Source organism: Mytilus trossulus, chromosome 12 (genome assembly GCF_036588685.1).
Source record: "Mytilus trossulus isolate FHL-02 chromosome 12, PNRI_Mtr1.1.1.hap1, whole genome shotgun sequence".
Lineage (NCBI taxonomy): Eukaryota > Metazoa > Mollusca > Bivalvia > Mytilida > Mytilidae > Mytilus > Mytilus trossulus.
In genome coordinates, this window is record NC_086384.1 from 5711683 (window position 1) to 5730789 (window position 19107).

At 31.8% G+C, this 19107-nt stretch overlaps 1 protein-coding gene across 6 annotated transcripts in view; it reads right to left on the bottom strand.

Moving 5' to 3' along the window:
- Positions 1 to 4854: 4854 nt before the first annotated feature.
- LOC134693734 (uncharacterized) overlaps positions 4855 to 19107 on the bottom strand; it is a 70921-nt gene continuing 56668 nt past the window's right edge. For all 6 annotated transcript variants that reach the window (XM_063554632.1, XM_063554633.1, XM_063554634.1 and 3 more), the window contains 7 exons: positions 15187 to 15395; positions 12718 to 12871; positions 12028 to 12160; positions 10015 to 10115; positions 8757 to 8864; positions 6117 to 6755; positions 4855 to 5138 (listed from right to left, as the gene is read on the bottom strand). In XM_063554632.1, the coding sequence (XP_063410702.1) occupies positions 5085 to 5138; positions 6117 to 6755; positions 8757 to 8864; positions 10015 to 10115; positions 12028 to 12160; positions 12718 to 12871; positions 15187 to 15395 (1398 nt within the window). In that variant the 3' untranslated portion in view covers positions 4855 to 5084. The remainder of the gene's footprint in view (positions 5139 to 6116; positions 6756 to 8756; positions 8865 to 10014; positions 10116 to 12027; positions 12161 to 12717; positions 12872 to 15186; positions 15396 to 19107) is intronic.

Genomic DNA, 19107 nt, shown 5'->3' on the forward strand with positions numbered 1-19107 from the left:
TCTGTCTTAAGATAATAACTAGTAAAAACTATTCAGGCTACATTTTGATAACCTAAACTATTATTGATATGCACTATTTTTACTTAAATGACAATTTTACTGCAAATGCAATCATCACATCAAGCAATACTTGCTTATTTTTAAAACTTGATATAATTTGAAATGGTAACTTTGAAATCATTTCAGCTACAATAAGGCGTACAATTAAAAAAGAAACCATTAAATCATAAGATATTAACACAGTCAGCAAGCAAAGCATCAACTCGAAAATTAGCTAACCTGTAAGCAGCTCTTACCATTCGAGCCCACATGTTATGCACTATTATTAAAAGTAAAATCACAAAAATACTGACCTCAATGGAAAATCAAATCGGAAAGTCCTTATTCACATGGCGGCAAACTCAAATGACAAAACACATAACAAAAAAATGACAACAACTGTCATATTCCTGACTTTGTACAGGCATTTTCCAAATGTAGAAAATGGTGGATTAAAACTGGTTTTATAGCACCTAACCTCTCACTTTGTACGACAGTCTTATCAAATTCCGTTACATTTACAATGATGCATGAACTAAACAGACATAATAAAAAAAATAGTTAAAATATGGGTATAACAGTCATCATCGTGTTACAATTTTAAAAGAAACCATTTTGCGTGTCTGACGTCAGAAAATTATGCGTCACACATTTTCTGTCGTTCAATGTTTATAAAAACAATTTTAAAATTTCACATGGGCAATAAAATATTATTCAGTAGCAAATGTGAATATGCCTTCATGGCAGGAATTGATAATACTCCTTGAATTGTAATCTTCAATTTAAGAGATCAATAAACAAACGTGAGTAAGTCTTTCGGAACTCTTTATTTTTGAATCAAAGTGTATTTTTGAGTTAAAATTTGAAATTTTGATTACATGTAAAAGACGAATCGTGTCTTACAGCGTCACACGAAGATAGCATAATACTTCCATTTGACAGCTGTCACGTAAAAATCAGTAAATAAATATATTCGATCAGCGCATCCCGTGGGATACGACGTTTCCCCTCACGGGATGATAAACTTTGACATTTGAAGAACACAAATTAAGTCTTCTACAAGGAAGTCATATTCATAAAATAAGCAAAAACATCTCCACTACTGTTTATCTGTTCTTCGTATGAACAGTTTTGTGAAATTATTTACGATCGGTTTCAATAATTATCAGAAAACAGAAAATATACATAACAAAAAGCTTGACAACAGCATTATCCCTTGATAACGACACTGTATGAAAAATCATTTATGTTATATGATTTGATTCAAGCTAAATACACACAGACAACATCACAGTGGTTATTTTCTAGACACTCGATAGCAGCATGTTGATTTGCTATTTGATAACGTTGAAATATAAACGAATATGAATAAAGGCAACAGTAGTATACCGCTGTACGACATTCATAAATCGATTGAGAAAAACAAACAAATCCAGGTTACAAACTAAAACAGAGGGAAGCGTATCAAATATAAGAGGAGAACTACGACACAACAGAAACACAACATTAATATGTAACACACAGATAAACGAACTATAATATAACAATGGCCATAAGGAGGAGGACCGTATTAATAATGTTTATCAAAGAGAATGTGGAAAGACGGAAAAAAAAGAAGACGTAGAAATAGTTTCCCTATGTACTGATGCTATGTGTCGTAAATATACATCATAATTTAAAAAAAGTATATACGTGGTATGTTATAATATGTGGTATATAAAAAAGATGTGGTATGATTGCAAATGAGAGATTTATCCACAAAAGACCAAAATGACATACATTAACAACTATAGGTCACCGTACGGCCTTCAACAATGAGCAAAACCCATACCGCATAGTTAGCTACGATACATCGAATAAATTGCAGAATTTGTGTTGAAGAAATAATGTAAAATATTATAAAAGCATGATATAATTTATCAGAGAATAAAGATAACAGAATATATAATGAAGACGCCAGAAATATTACAAGACTTTTTTTTCTGTTGTGAACCTATCATTTTGATTCAAGGATGATGGTCCTATAGTGGCAACATCATACGTAGTATGTGTCACTTAGTTGATACCATATCCAAGATATACCCAATATAACTCCCTTGAGAGAGATTATTATTTTCGTCTTAGAGCAGTTAAAGATTTTGTATCATTGGTAGATATTTCATAACGTTAACTATTTATTTGTTTCTTGTCCTGAATGGAGACCGTAAAATATTTCCCCGTGTTTGAGGTGTATGCTTTTATATTTACACAATTATGGCATATTACTAGATATGTTACCCTACAGCTCTGTTCTTCAATGTAACAGATGCAACGTTATCGACATCTAACACAACACTCCGCTTAATTTAGGCTTAGGTTACCTTATCTGTATTTGGCAACACTTTTAGTAATTTTGGATCTCAATGCTCTTCAACTTCGTACTTTATTTGGCGTTTTTCAACTTTTTGGGATTCGAGCGTCACTGATGAGTCTTTTGTAGACGAAACGCGCGTCTGGCGTATATATAGAATGTAGTCCTGGTATCTATGATGAGTTTATTTAAACCAGTGCTAAAGGCTGCTTTGAAACTGCAGTGATAGCAAGGGGGAGTTTTTACATACTGTAAACGGTTTCATTGTTAGGGTTAGATGAGGATTGGCAATTAAATCACTGTTCCGTAGCTCCCATGTTTTACATGTGCACATTGATTTTGAGTTATATTATAGATGATGCATATGTTTCTTGTTATATAACACGCCGAGGGTAGTCAATATTGATCAAATGGAAGACCGATGTAAAGACGTCTTTCTTTTTGGGAATTCCTGACAACACGAGTTTTGTTTTACAAGAAGGAACACCTTAACATAGGCATAATTTGACTTATGTACCTTCAAAAAAAATATTTCTACGATGATTTCCAGGAATTGTATCCTATTTTACTGATCGGTTAGAAACGGTATTTTCTTTTCTCATTCGTTTAGGTATAAAACACTCTCATTTTAATGTGAAATAAAACTCTTTAATGAATATAGATTTATGTATAAATAAAGGCAACAGTAATATACCGGTGTTCAAAAGTTACAAATTAACTGAGAGAAAACAAATCCGGCCTCACACTAAAAAAATGTGAGAAACCCACTGACCACAAGAGAAAAACAAAGGGACAACAGGGACACCTAATAACAAGTATAAACGTTAGAAATCAATATCCAGTTATAGTATAAATGGTAAATATAGTAGTTACATGAAGACACTGAATTATTGAGATGTATCATGTAAGAACAATACAAGTGAATTCGTATGTAATTTGTCATATGAACAAAGGCAAAAGTAGTTTACCACTGTTCAATTATATATATTAAATAAAGGCAAAAGTAGTATACCACTGTTCAATTATGTATATTAAATACAGGCAAAAGTAGTATACCACTGTTCAATTATGTATATTAAATAAAGGCAAAAGTAGTATACCGTTGTTCAATTATGTATATTAAAGCTGTGTGTTGTCTATTGTTTTGTGACATTTTTATCGCGAAAAAAACCAAGTACTTTTTCAACAATTTCTGAACGAAGTTTTCAGATTAGTTGTCATATTTGCCCGCCTATACATTTTTTTATTCAAAAATTGTGAATCAACTAAAATATGCATTATCTGGCTTTTATCTTCATGTTTTTCTATGGTGAGTTTATTTACTACCACTGGGTCGATGCCACTGCTGGTGGAGATTTATTTCCCCGAGGGTACCACCAGCCCAATAGTCCGCACTTTTGCACTTTTGTGCTGACATGAACTTTCATTGATATGGTTATTTTAATAAATTAACTGATTACAAAATTTAGAATTTTTGACTTTTCTACCTCAGGCATAGATTATCTTAGCTGTATTTGGCAAAACTTTTAGGAATTTTGGTTCTCAATGCTTTTCAACTTTGTACTTTTTTTGGCTTAAAATTTAGTCCTGGTATCTATGATGAGTTTATTTTCATTATCGTTATATGCAATAGCACTTTATTAATTTCGTGCGTCCAGAGCACTGTTCAGGATAGATGTGCAATGTATTTCATGCATACCATTTATCTGTTAAAATTTGTCTCGGAGTTATTTTTAATGTATAAAAACTTCTCTCGATGTTCCATATTTATTTTATACAAAGTGGAGCTTTTTTGTAAGATTGTTTAGAAAGAAAAAAAGTATTGTTAACAAGTGTGTTTATATTTGTTTGGATTTCATGTAGCATTTGTGCAGTTTGATAGTGCCGATATCAGTGTTTATTGTTCTGCTACTGCAATTGTAATTGTACGTTATTCTCTGCTCGTTCTTGTCATCCATTTTTCATAAATAACCTTAGTTGATTTAGAAAACAATTGACAGTTATTGACTGATTTCGATTAAACAAGTTGCAGAGAATTTGGTCATATGTTACATGCACTCTGAAACAACTTGGGTTGCCTTTTCTGGAAAACGTAAGTTAGTGTGATCACCAATTTGTCAATTTGTCAATTGTTCATATATATTCACAAAGTTCACTCGTGATAAAACACAAGCGTTGACGTCCCCTCTGACATTCAAATAGTGAATCAGTTGCTTGCTTGTAAACAACGGAAACCACGGGGAACAAAAACCCTGGTAACTGTAGCTGTTTCTTTTATCACATTAGAGTCAATATACGCTGCATATTCGGCAGGGATGTATTTCTTTTGTTATATTTTGTCTCAAGGCCAATCACTACCCGTCATCGATACACCCGGAGCATGGACTAACTATTGGCGTTGAATCACAGTGACACTATACCCATTTTGTTTACTTCGCATCTTTTTAAGAACAAGAGAATCAAGAAACGATAATAACGTTTAATTTGTACAAAACATATGCATAACAATGAGTAAAATAATGTGTACCTCGTATCATGAATGGATGTTAACAATTTATTTTGTACATGCGTTCGAATGTACATGTCTTAAAAAAATCTAACAAAAAAATGCAAATTGTATATGAGCACCAAAGGAGATTATCTGTTTCGTTAAAAAACAGAGTTGTCTTTCTTTCTTCACATAATGCTTTGCCTTCTATGTAGGGGCAGCTCTAGCGTTAAGCACTTGTCTCGTTAGTTCTTCAAATGCCTGCAATAATAAAAAAAATCATATAATTTATGTATAGACGTTCTCTTATATTCATCTGACAATGACACAAAGTAATAAAATGATATTGAGTTAATGTCATGGTTAATCAAACGAGTAAGGAACATTGATTTATATTTAAAGACACATATATTCTCTTTCTAATGCATGCGAATGTTTCAGTTGCTGTTTTCTGGTGGATTAATAACTTATCCAATCGTATCATTGCACACGTTTAATTTGTAAAAGGCTTGATCCAGTCATAAATGAACAACAGTTGACAAAGCAAAAAACACACAAAAACAACATTCAAAATTCAAATGGAACTTAAAAAAAATGTTAAGGTGGTACCTAACACTAGAGGGAGATAACTCTGTAAAATCAGCTAAACGTTTTAATTACGTTGTTTTGTTAAGGTAATATTAAGCTTCTAAATGATCAAACATATAAAATCTTTAAAAAAATGACTTGTAAATGATAAAAATGATGTATAAATTTGGTGGCTGCAACAGAAAAACACAGAAAGTGCTTTAATTGCACCACATTTATTAAGTGTGAGAAATGCATGAATTCATTCAGAATAAAATTATATTGCAATTTGATTTTACGAACCAATTAATTTTGACATTTTAGAAGCATGCACAAATATTTTTTTTTAAAGTGGAAGGTGCACTCTTCCTAGCATTTAAATATTTTTGCATAAAAAAGCATATCTGTCATTTACGACGATTTAACATAACAGTTAATGTTATGTTTACACATCTCTTGAAAGCATTTAACCACAATAATGTTTCAAACATATCAGAATATTTAATTTAATTTATTGTTTTTACAAATTGTTAAAATATTTTTTTTGGGTAAACTTAAATATTCTGATTAATCATGGATTGTTGCCAAAAAAAAGCTTAAAATGTTTTATACATTATCTATGAGTTTTCTGGTAAGCAATTGGCTTTTTATTTCAATTACAAGAAGACTTACATCAATTTCTGCTAAGACGATTGGATCAATTTCCTTTCTTGGAGACAACGATGTATCACTTTTGCTATTTTCAAAAACATCATCTGAAGATGTGCTATTTCTTGACTTTGTAAGGTCTATGAGACTGTTATTTGATTTCCTCGGACTTTGATCCGATTGATCTGAGTCGTCGTCATCATCATCTCGACTCAGATCTATATTTAAAGCACCATTAGAACCACCATTTGCAGTCACTAAACCATTATATTTCGGCACTTCAAAATGTTGCTTTTTAGATTTTCCTTTTAAAGATCTTTTTGTCTTTTGAGCAAACTTTTGAACACTATTTTTCAATTTCAAACTGTTCCCACGAATGGAATCGTCCTCTTTCTTTTCACTATCCAGACTTTCGGATGACATGCCGTCATTGAATGGTAAAGAATCGTCTGAATGCATGAGATATTGAGGCTTTTTATTTTGATTCATGTCTAACATTTCCTTGCGACTTATGTCTATATCAATTGTTTGCATTTTTTCACTCAGTTCACGTAATTGTACTTGTAGATGTTCAGTCTTACTTTCATCCACTTTCTTTTTTTTCCCGAATAAAAATTTTCTACCAGTTGACTGTGGTTGCATCTGTTTTTGAATTGTATCCATCTTGAAAAAGAAAAGAAATTGATTTGTTAATTATATATATATATATATATCACTATTTGTAGATCAAGAGATAAACGTTTTTTTGTTACTTAAATTTGTTTTTTAAGTTACCTCATAAATAGATAAATAAAGGCAACAGTAGTATACCGCTGTTGGAAAGTCATAAACCGATTGAGAGAAAACAAATCCGGGTTACAAACTAAAACTGAGGAAGCACATCAACTATAAGACCCATCCATTACAAAGCTTTTTTATCAAGTAGAAACTTAAATGTTGACTTTTTTTGCAATCTACGGTTACCAGGCATGTGGTATGTTTTAAATTCCGAACTCCCGCAACTCAAATATTAGTAGTGTACCTTGGAGTTCTTCTAATTGTTTAAAAAATAATTCATCTATAAAGCGTATCAATATACTCTTTTCATCTCTTCCACCAAGCTGTTAAATATTCAACGTTTTGAAATCAATGCTTCTTAGAATATTTTATTTAAATAAAGGCAATAATATTAAAACGCTGTTCAATAGTATTTATTCGATATCATTTCAGCAAACCCAAATACGGGTAACAAAGTTAAACCGAGGAAAACACATCATTTGTAAGAGGATTGGAACGAAACAACAGAAACACTGAACTACCAACAAAAGCAAACGCCAACATTTACTGAAACGGACTGTAGATAACAACAGCCTTATTTCTCACATGGTACATGACATTTTTAGAACAAATAACAATGTAAATATACTTGTTCAATACTCAAGACGTGTAATGTATAAATATTGAACTAAAAACAATACAACGTGAATCCCATCAAAATTGGGCAAGCTTATGTGCTCTTAAAACTTTTGAAAGATGCCCGACATATTCTTTCTACATCAGACACTGGTTTTGTCTTCTGAGGTAGGAACAAATACATCAGTCGAAAGTCCACATAACGTACAAGATTAAAGGGCATTACACAATAATAAATTCATGATCGAAAAATGGCAGTAATTGTGAAAACTGAATTGCGGGTAAGATTAATAGAACAATCCGTGGTCAACTGTGAGACAAATATTCTATAATGATCAACCATGCTATGATTGCGACCCAAGACTTCCAAAGAGATGACTTCATTTATACAAAAACCCTTGGGTAAAGAATATTTTCTGCAAATAGTAATCATCTTTCAATGAAATCGGGATATGAAGAACAATCTCAGGAATATCACACAATCAGAAGATACATTTTCACTTAGTAGGTGCTGTTGGAAAGTTCTTTTAGTTTTCTATGTTGTGTCATGTGTTCTATTGTTTTTCTATTTGTCTCCTTTTATTTTTAGCCCGACGTTGTCAGTTTATTTTCGAAAGTCCACATAACGTACAAGATTAAAGGGCATTACACAATAATAAATTCATGATCGAAAAATGGCAGTAATTGTGAAAACTGAATTGCGGGTAAGATTAATAGAACAATCCGTGGTCAACTGTGAGACAAATATTCTATGAGTTTGACTGTCCCTCTGGTATCTTTCGTCCCTCTTTTCTAACATGAATTTTGAATTATTATGTTCTAAATAAAACCTTAGAGTAAACTTCTATAAGAGAGCCTAGATATATAGCAGAGCTAAATTGATGTATGGTATTCTTTATATAAAAGTCAATTGGATGGGCATTATACACACAGTCGGAAATGTAAACAGTATGGAAGTTAGAGATTGAAAACACCTTTTGTCATTTCTTATTTGGAAATAATTCAGCAAGAAATACAGCAAAAAGCGTTCCAACAGAAGCGTATACTAGTATCTGTTGATAAACAACGTCCAAGAAAACATTGTGCATATGTTATTTTCCCGGTGGTGTTTGTGGTGTTTATTCTTTAGTTTTCTATGTTGTGTCATGTGTACTATTGTTTGTTTGTCTTTTTCATTTTTAGTCATAGCGTTGTCAGTTTGTTATGGATTTATGAGTTTGACTGTCTCTTTGGTATCTTTCGTCCCTCTTTTATTTTAGTTTAATATTGTACCTTAATTTGAGTAGACATTCTTCTTTGACGTAATCGTACCACGTCAGATATCAGCTGATCATCTTGAACATAACCACCGGAAGTGTCAGTAGAATTCTGATGCTGCTTCTGAAATATGAAATATTCAGTAAAATTATGAATTTCTTTAAAAAAACAAAAACAAGAGATATTAATGTCAAGCTGGTTAAATATTGTCTTCTATTTTTAATACAATGGAGTTCTCTAATTGAGTAATATAACACTATTGACGATGCTATGTGTCACAATAAAGGGGCAAGTAAATATTCACAGGTGTAGGTAAAAAACAATGTGATTGTGCCGTTACTGGATATTGCAAATTATGTATCCCCTGCTTGAAAAACATCTAGTGTGGTACGTTTCCCCAAAAGGTAGTAGAAGACGGTTTATTACTGTGAAAACATAACCGAATTAACGCAATTAAATATCGTCTAAAATGAAGCATGGTGATATATTGTTTCACAAAAGACAATTCCTCTCCATCATGTCAATTGACGTCTATCAAACTAAGATATCGAAACGTATTATCCTGTCTTGTATTGATAGCCAATCAGTGAAATGCTGATATGGATGAAATAGATCGGAGAACTGACAAATTCATGAAGATTGAAGAATATTTCAGTCTATATGTAGGAACTTGTTGATGCAGTAGCTTGAAATTGAAGAAAATATTTTAGCAATTTTAATCTTGATTGAAATATCCCATATTGTATAATATTAAGTCTTGAAAGATGAAATTTATTTTCGGTACCTCTGATATAAGCATCACGGCAATTTGATATATAAATAACAGCTAATTTAATACACGAATTCCTGGAATTTAAAGAATGTATGAACATTATACATACGATATTTTCCATCAAATTGTTTTAGAATCGAAACCCACTAACAAAGGGCCCGCAAGAAAATTAAATTTCGAGAAGTTTTGAGTATTTGTGTAACAATAATATATGAAACACATTCTACAGGTTGCATATCAGCAGCATATACAGATTAAAAGTTGATTTCCATGAACAACAATTAATAATATTAAACCTTATGAAAACACTTTATATTTAAAAATAAGTGATCAAGCACACATGTTTATCAAACTTGTATATCATTTCTCTATTAATTAGTAACTTTTACATATATAGTTACAGTTGGACAAAAGAAAACAAGCGTCAGTGTATGGATTAGGCTACCCTCGAACATAATAAGTATAGTTAAATAAATATATATTTGACGTCATGATACACACCTTCTGTCTGGCTGCTTGTTTAAGTTCAAGTTCACGTTTTTGACGTAGCATTTCCTGAAGTAATTTCTGTTTGACTGACTGACATTTTTCTTGATAATTATCTGTTGAAAATATCATTGTAAAATAAATAATACAGTACATCTGGATATACATCAGAAAGATTGGTACAAATGTAAACAAATATAATTCGAACTGATACCACTATGATAACAAAGTGATCTGTGATTGTGTTAAAGTGCCAAGTACAATACTGGAATCTGAGAGTGGAATTCAAAAGTAACGATATATTAAGACTATACTGAAATTGGTGGAAACAAAAAGGGGTTAAAGTGCCAAGTACAAAACTGGAATCTGATAATTCATAAGCATCGATATATAGTAAGACTATAGCTAGATTAGATGGAACAAAAAGGGGTTGCAGTGCCAAGTACAAAACTGGAATCTGATAATTCATAAGCATCGATATATAGTAAGACTAAACTTAGATTAGATGGAAACAAAAAGGGGTTAAAGTGCCAAGTACAAAACTGGAATCGGAGAATTCAGAAGCATCGATATATATTAAGACTATACTTAGATTAGATGGAAACAAAAAGGGGTTGCAGTGCCAAGTAAAAAACTGGAATCGGAGAATTCAGAAGCATCGATATATAGTAAGACTATTGCTAGATTAGATGGAAACAAAAAGGGGTTGCAGTGCCAAGTACAAAACTGGAATCTGATAATTCAGAAGTAACGATATATTAAGACTATAGTTAGATTAGATGGAACAAAAAGGGGTTGCAGTGCCAAGTACAAAACTGGAATCGGAGAATTCAGAAGTATCGATATATAGTAAGACTATAGCTAGATTAGATGGAAACAAAAAGGGGTTGAAGTGCCACGAACAAAACTGGAATTTGAGAATTCATAAATAACGATATATTTCGACTATACTTAGATTAGATGGGAACGAAAAGGGTGGTGAAATGCAAAGAACACCACAAAAATCTGAGAATTCAGAAGTGTCAATATATTAAAACTTTACTTATATTAAATAAGGACAAAAATGTTGTTGAAGTGCCAAATTGAGAATTCAGATGTACCGATATGTTATGACTATAGTTAGATTAGTTGGGTACAAAAAGGTGTTGAAGTGACAAGAACAATCATACTACAGACTGAGAATTCAAAAGTATCGACATGTTATGGCTGCATTAGTCAGATCAAATGGATGCAAAAAGGGTGTTTAGGATCTTAAAACAGCATACATTGCATCGTTTTTTAAAGTAAATAAGTCATAATGTACCAAAACTTATATAACTGTATTATTTGTAGGCAAACAATCAAACTTTTACAGTATCCATCAAACTTGTAGAAGAAACGTGACAAAATGTTTGTTTTCTAAACATATCATATATTTGCAGCTTTTTTTTAAGTATTGGGCAAAAACGTGCACTTAACTTTTACAGTATCCATCAAATTTGTAGAAGAAACGTGACAAAATGTTTGTTTTCTAAACATATCATATATTTGCAGTCTTTTTCAAGTATCGGGCAAAAACGTGCACTTTACTGATTAAATAGATTACTGCTATAATTAATCAGAATATAAAGTACATTGTTTATAATCAGACGAACGATGCCAAATCGCAAACACCTATTGTATTTTGTTTTGCACTCTTGACGTCACTGTTTATCACCTTGTTACCATTCTATTTTATCTTGACGAATTATGCTAGAACAATAAAAAAAAACCTAATATATTCTCCTGAAAATTCTGTTTATGCCTCACACAGGCTATTCTGTATTAAAAGTTTACTGGTCACCGTAACAACAGGGGCGGATTTCTGTCATTTCCTAAGGAGGATTTCCTAACCAAGGAAAATGTAGGGGTCCATAATATGTTCCTATTCAAATGCATTGATTGTCAATTTTTTTTTTTGGGGGGGGGGGGTCCAATATCCCGATCGCTTCCCCTGGAACAAAAGTTACCAACGCCAGCATTTGTTCTATAAGTACTTAAAACAATTACCATTTTGATTATCGTTGTTGCTTTCAGCTTGATTATGCTCACTAGGTGGCTGTCCTGTTGCTGACTGGAGTTTTTCTACCCATAATTCCATCTCATCTCTGCTGTCCGCGGATAAATATGTAGAAGAGACTTCCTAAATTAAAAGATGACAGTGGTATTGCATTACTATCACAGTGTATACGCAGAAAAAAAATACATGGTTATATTTTAAATCAAGATGAATAAGACGTGTACTAAGCGTCAATTAAAATGCAGTTTAACCATAAAAGAAAACTTTGAAGGACATCTTAACATACAGTCGTCACAGGTTCACAGACGTCCGTTCAATGTTTTGAATCGCTTTGAGTCTAAACACTTAACTAAGTTTAACATCAAATATAAACTTAAAAAGATTCAATGTATTTAAATATGCGGAATAGGTTGACGATACTAATTAAAGCATACACAGAAGAAATATCTAAGATTTGATGCCATTTATCAAATGAGACGCATCAAAATCAACGAGATATGGGAATATTTACAAATTTTTGCATATGATAAATCTGGAAAGTAACTCCTAATTGCAACAGTTTTTTACCTGGTTAAATGTTATACAATTTTACATGTTATACCACGAAAGATTTCGAATAAGTATAAATGGATACACCAAGAGTTCAATGTTTTTAAGGATAAAAAAAGAAGAGTACCAACCTCGTGTGAAAGTTTTATTGCAAATCGTTTCCCTCTAAACTGGTCAATTAGAGATGACACTTTGTAACCATGGAGATCTTGTATATCAACTGTAACTGTGTCATCTTCCGTTAAAAAGGAGAATAGCGTTCCGTCCTTTAATGCATACCAGTATCTGTAATATCACAAATAGTTTTACAAATATATGAAATGCGTTTTTAGATGCGGAGTGATACCATAGACGTCAAAACTCATTCAAAACATCACTAATCTAGTATGTTTTTTGAAATCCTACTGCTAGCGGACGGTTTTGCTAATTAACCCAGTCGTGTTATTTTAGGCGTAATTTATTGTATGTATACAACAGCAATGTTCTGATATATCTGGCATCTAAATGATAAGGAAATCTACAAAGCGGAACTTGAATTTGAAAAAAAGACACTTATGACAGTACGCCCGAATCACAGATAATTCAAAATAAAGAAATGAAGACTAAAAGTTCAATTGATGCTTAAAAATCAAAAAGCAAATACACGCTAATACACTATTTGATGTTCTTTTAATATTTCATTATTAATCGTTAGTGCTGCTGTTGCTTAAAATCCCTCAATTTTCGTCCAGGATTGTTTTAACATAAAAAAAAAAGTACACAAACCCCAAAGTAATATTGTATATTACAAACTACAAACAACAAAGGAAGGAAATGAGGGGCGACAGAAATTCTGACATATTTATTGTCCAACTAAAGGTCCTGAAATAAAGATAAACGAAAATGTTCCGCTGTCTATAAACGAACAAGTTCTGCAACATCATTTTTTGCTTTCAATACGAATAATCTAAGTTGTAAATTAAAAGTACATGTATGCTCCAAGTCAGTAAAATTAAATCAGACTTTCGGATACGTGAAAACACAGATATGTTTAGAATGTTGTGTTTTTATGTAAATAGTCTGTCACCATAAATAATAAATCAAACGAGAATAATAGCTAAAATATATGGCAACATTGCTGTTACCGTGACGTCAGAAATGACAGTATGTATATATATTTATAACATTCAACTCCCCCTCGAACCCCAAAAAAGACGAGAGGTTGCCAAAATCACATAAAAATATGTCTACAATATTATTATAGAAATAAAAAGATGTGGTTTTGATATTTTGATGTCATTTTATGAGCTATGAGGGAACGTAACCCATGAAAGGCAAATATGAAAACGTCAAATTGAAATTGACCTCAACCAAAAGACACACAATTAAAAACCAATTGTTCAGAGAACAATTGAAGGTCTTTCCATTGAAAACAATGTATTTTAATATGAAAGTTGTAAAATTAAGTTTAAAATGTCATTTCAATCGTCAACTGATAGGTTATTGTACGCTGATTCCAGAAATATATGGTTTCTATACACTATTTTTTTAAATAAGGGAGATAATTTGTTACTTCCGGTTTGAAAAATGTTACTTCCGATAATATTTGAATATTTAATTGACACTGATTCCAAAATGATCTGGTTCTATATACTTTTTTATTAATAAAGTACAAAAAATAGCTACTTCCGGTTTACACAAGGTCACTTGCGGTTGTTTTTTTCAAGGTTAAATGGTTTGATACCTTTTGCCAAAAGTCTCATGGCTATATCATGTTTACATATGAGCTGAAAGCAAAGGGCAAAAACTAGAACGTCAAATTAATTTATGACCTTGAGATCAATTTCAAGGTCATAAACCAAGGACTTCAAATCAAAAGATCATAGGTCTTAATAATATTTGGTTAATCAGTTATATCACCAAACGCGTATTTTTAAATACAAGAGGGGAGAAAACTCACTTTTAAGTTTAACGTACTCTTGCAATCAAAATTTATGTGTTACGACATGTCGCAACTAACAATTTAGAAAAAATAATATGTCGATATCTTAAACGGTTTCTGGAAATTAGTGGAAATAAGCCAAATTCAAAAATTAAAATATGACCTTGACCTTTGACCTTGACCTAATTTTTATTTTTTTGGACCAAGGACCTCAAATGAAAAGATCCTTGGTCATTAGCACTTATGGTTTACAAGATAGAAATGCATATCACTTATATCAAATGCATAAGGGGAAATAACTCTCATATGGAGCATTCATATCACTTCGGTCAAAATAGGACAAATCATGCGAAGGATATAACGAGCAATTTTGTAAAATAAATTTGTCATAATATTTTACGGTTGCGAAGGAGATGCGCTAACAAGGAAAACAGTGTTTGGGGAGATAACTCCTACAAAGAAAAGTATTCGTTTACGCAGGGTAAATTTCAAAAGCGCATAAACTGTTCGATATCATATACCAAATATCTTAGCGACATATTGCGAAACAAATGTTTATCGCAAGAAGAAAATTAGGCGGAAGAAAAAAAAAAAAAAAAAAAAATTAATCAGAAGAAAAACAAAAGGTCTTTCCACAGAAAAGTGGAAAGACCTTATTAATATCATGAAAATGAATTACCTGATCCATTCACCGTTCACTAATCTCCTTTCCAGACCACCACATATTGGACAACTCCCGAGACTACTTGGTGTTATTTTCTTGACTGTTAATGGTTTGTGTCGCTTCCGAGTAGATGCTGGTGAATCTGGGCAAGACTTGTCGGCCATGTCAGTACGTGCTTTAATATGAAATGAATGTGATCTTCTTACCTCTCGTCCTGTTGCTCCCTGTAAGTACAGAAAAACAAAATTTAAGCCGTCTCACAAATAACAGTTTAATGTCCTTGATTCAAAATATTATTCTTAGGAATCGACAAAAGAGGTTAGAAAATAGATGTATGCACACACGTTATATAATCCATCTTATTTTGTGGTTTCAGATTTTATCAACACACGAGAATGGACAAATATCCAATATAAGTCAGGATATACATGCTTGCATATTAATAAGTATAGATATCAAATCTCCAAGTGTCTCACAAATAACTGTTTAATGTCCTTGATTCAAAATATTATTCTTTGGGATCGACTCAAGAGGTTAAAAAATAGATGTATGCACACACGTTATTTAATCCATCTTAATTTTGTGGTTTCAGATTTTATTTACTGAGTACTCCTCTACTTAATTAAAATTTGCTTAATACACGACAATGAACAAATATCCAATATATGTAAGGATATATACATGTACATGCTGGCAAGTTAATAATAAGATATCGAATCTGAAAGCGTTGAAAAATACGACACTAAAAATCTGATAAAATCTCGTTAAAATCTCTCTAACACGATACTTAATTCTTTGACTAGAATCTACAAACTATAAATGACAGTTTCAATCAGTTTATCTATAGTAAAATGAACTTTAATCTTTAATTCAATATACGTTTAAGTATACAACAGCCGAGACAACAGCATCGCTTTATTTAATGATAAGGTTTTCTGAATATTACAAAAGCGTGGCGAGACATAAAAGCAAGATGAAACACGAATGATGGGCATGCAATTGGTGCCACGCAATTATTGTCAGCTGTTGAAATGTCAGTGTGGAAGTTTATTTCATTTCGATAGCTATATTTGTTTTCTTTTATATCAAAGAAATCTAATTAGTCATGTGAATGTAGTTAAAATGAAGGAACGATTTTTTTTTATTGAAAGATACATGTATTATGAACGCTTTAATTTTGTTTGCTTGCCTAATAATTTCTGTTACTTTTGGTTGAGGTTTTTGCTACATAAGTTTCTATAAAACATTAAATACGTAATGATTAATAAGAAACAGGTAAGTTTTATGGTATCAGAATGAGTATTCATAAGAGGTTTCTGACACTACTTTAACCATTACATAATGTGAAAGATGAACCTATTCAGTAAGAGAAACCCAATTTTTACTAGTGACGAATGTGGTACCTATTGACATAAACATAATGATTATTGGCACATGTACAAGTGAAATATTTGATGATGAAAAAAACTATAGCAGTTGTGCACTAATTGTGTTTTTATTCGGTTGTCCAGCGGGAAATATTTTATAAATGTTCAGGACGGCCATGAATTGTGTTGTTGGTTGGTTGTTTAACCTCCAACGGCATGTTCGGATGACAATGAACTGTATATTTCGTATGAATGTTTTAATATATATAGGAGTGATCGTCTTCGCTAGCCGGGCAAGGAATGCGATCCACTTCCTTCCGGGATCGCATCCTCTTTTTATTAACCTAGTATACAAACAAATATATATAAAAGTGGTAAGAAAACAGGTCATATCAATTTATTACAGCCTTATTGGTGGTATGCAGCATTTTTTTTTTCTGTTCTAAATATGATAATTTACATCCAAAATTATGGAGGCACGCATGTTAACAATTTCTGATTGTCAATGTTGCTTGTTTGTATTGGTTATCATTAATTTTTGTTATTTAGTAATGATCAGTAATAACTTTATTGATTGTATAATTTGTGTGTAAATGTTATATTATGCTGTATATTATCTATTGGATATTTATATTGTGTAAATCCAATATAAGCTGTATTTGCTTACGGAAATAAAGTATAATTATTGTTTCGATTTTACAGTAATTAAAATACCTTATCGTATCTTTTCCATCTTATTTAATATAAAAAAGAAGATGTGGTATAATTGCCAATGAGACAACTGTCTACCAAAGACCAAAATGACACAAACATTAACAACTATAGGTCACCGTACGGCCTTCAACAATGAGCAAAGCCCATACCGCATAGTCAGCTATAAAAGGTCACGATAAGACAATGTAAAACAATTCAAACGAGAAAGCTAACGCATGCTAATTGGGTGAAGAAGTAGCATGTTCTAAAAACAGACGGAATGATGGAATCTTTGTCAAAATAGAATGTGCAAGTAGTCTTTATTTATTAGTGTGAAGCGATATTAAACTAATCACCAAGGATAAAGACAGCTAGCAAACATTCCAGCATATAATTTGAGGTTATCAACCTGGTATAAAGTCAGGATCACTCGAATAAACAACCCCGACAACAAATTATCAGAACTCGAACTGTGAATTATAAAACTTATCAAATTTTCAAAACTGGCAGATAAATACGTATAATTGATTTATCTGCATGTATTAACAACTCCCCCCACAAAAAACAAAAAGAAAAGAAAAAGAAGACAGTGTCCCCGACAAAAAATCAGGCACTTAAAGCCAAGAAAAATCAGAAAAGAAGCAGTGCAAGATCGCATTATCTCCGTGTCTCCAACATTCATCTCAATTGTTAAGTAAAGCATCGCTAATATGATTCACGGGGTTTGGATATTGTACATCTAGGATAGAAGATTTGGTTAAATATTTATTCCACTCAGCTTAAAGAAGTAAACTTTATTTTTTCTTGCTTATTAATATGATGACAAGTTGTGCCAAATATCACGCTGCTGATAACATGAACTAAATAAATATTAAATCTCCAGGAAAGTATGGTTAATGGGGATGATATAGAGTTAAAAATATTTGTACAAGCTTTTACAAATAATCTCATGATCTATGCATTATATATATTGGTTTTGAATAAATATATAAACATAAATTATGTCAAAATATTTAAAACCGTGGCATGATTCTACTGAACTGAACTTGTTTAAGGTCAATTTCATAAATCGGTTTATCGGGTTGGACAATGACGTACAAATAGTTTCCTCAAAACAAACAACAAACCTGAATTTGAAGACAGACATGCTTATCAGCAACTGTAGTAGAAAAAAGATGGACGGATGGACGGACGAACAAACACAACTGTAGTAAAGGATGGAAGGACAGACGTATAGACAAAGCAATTGTAGTAGAAAAGGATTGACGAACAGACGTCTGTATAAAACAACTGTAGTAAAAGGAAATGATAAACAGACGTATATATAAGGGCAAAAACAAACTGTAGTAGAAAAGGATGGACGGACAGACGTACGGACAAAAACAATTGTAGTAGAAACCATGTAAAAAACGAGGCATAGACAAATGGAATGAAATGTAAAATCGTATACCCTACAGAAGCTAACAGTTTGCTATCTGCGTTTCGAAATTCTTATATGACATTTAACCCATTTAATGTTTTAAAAGTTCGTGTTAGAAAAAAACCATATATGCATTGTAGTTTTTTCTTGTTAAAATGCTCGATGATTTGTCAATGACACAAGGAACACATTAACCTTGTTATAATAGAATATGTATACTTATGTATAACACATTGTTCCAATTAAACAAGGTCACCATACATGGAGATAAAACTGTCCTCCTTATACGAAAAGCCATTTTCCCTATGCAACAAAGATATTTCAAATCAATATAAATTTATTGAAATTAACTTTTGTATTTTCTGTAAACGCCTACGCTTCTAAGAAAAAATAGATATAAAAATATATGTAATTTAAGCTATACTGTTCAAATATTCAGTGCAGATTGTGATGCAA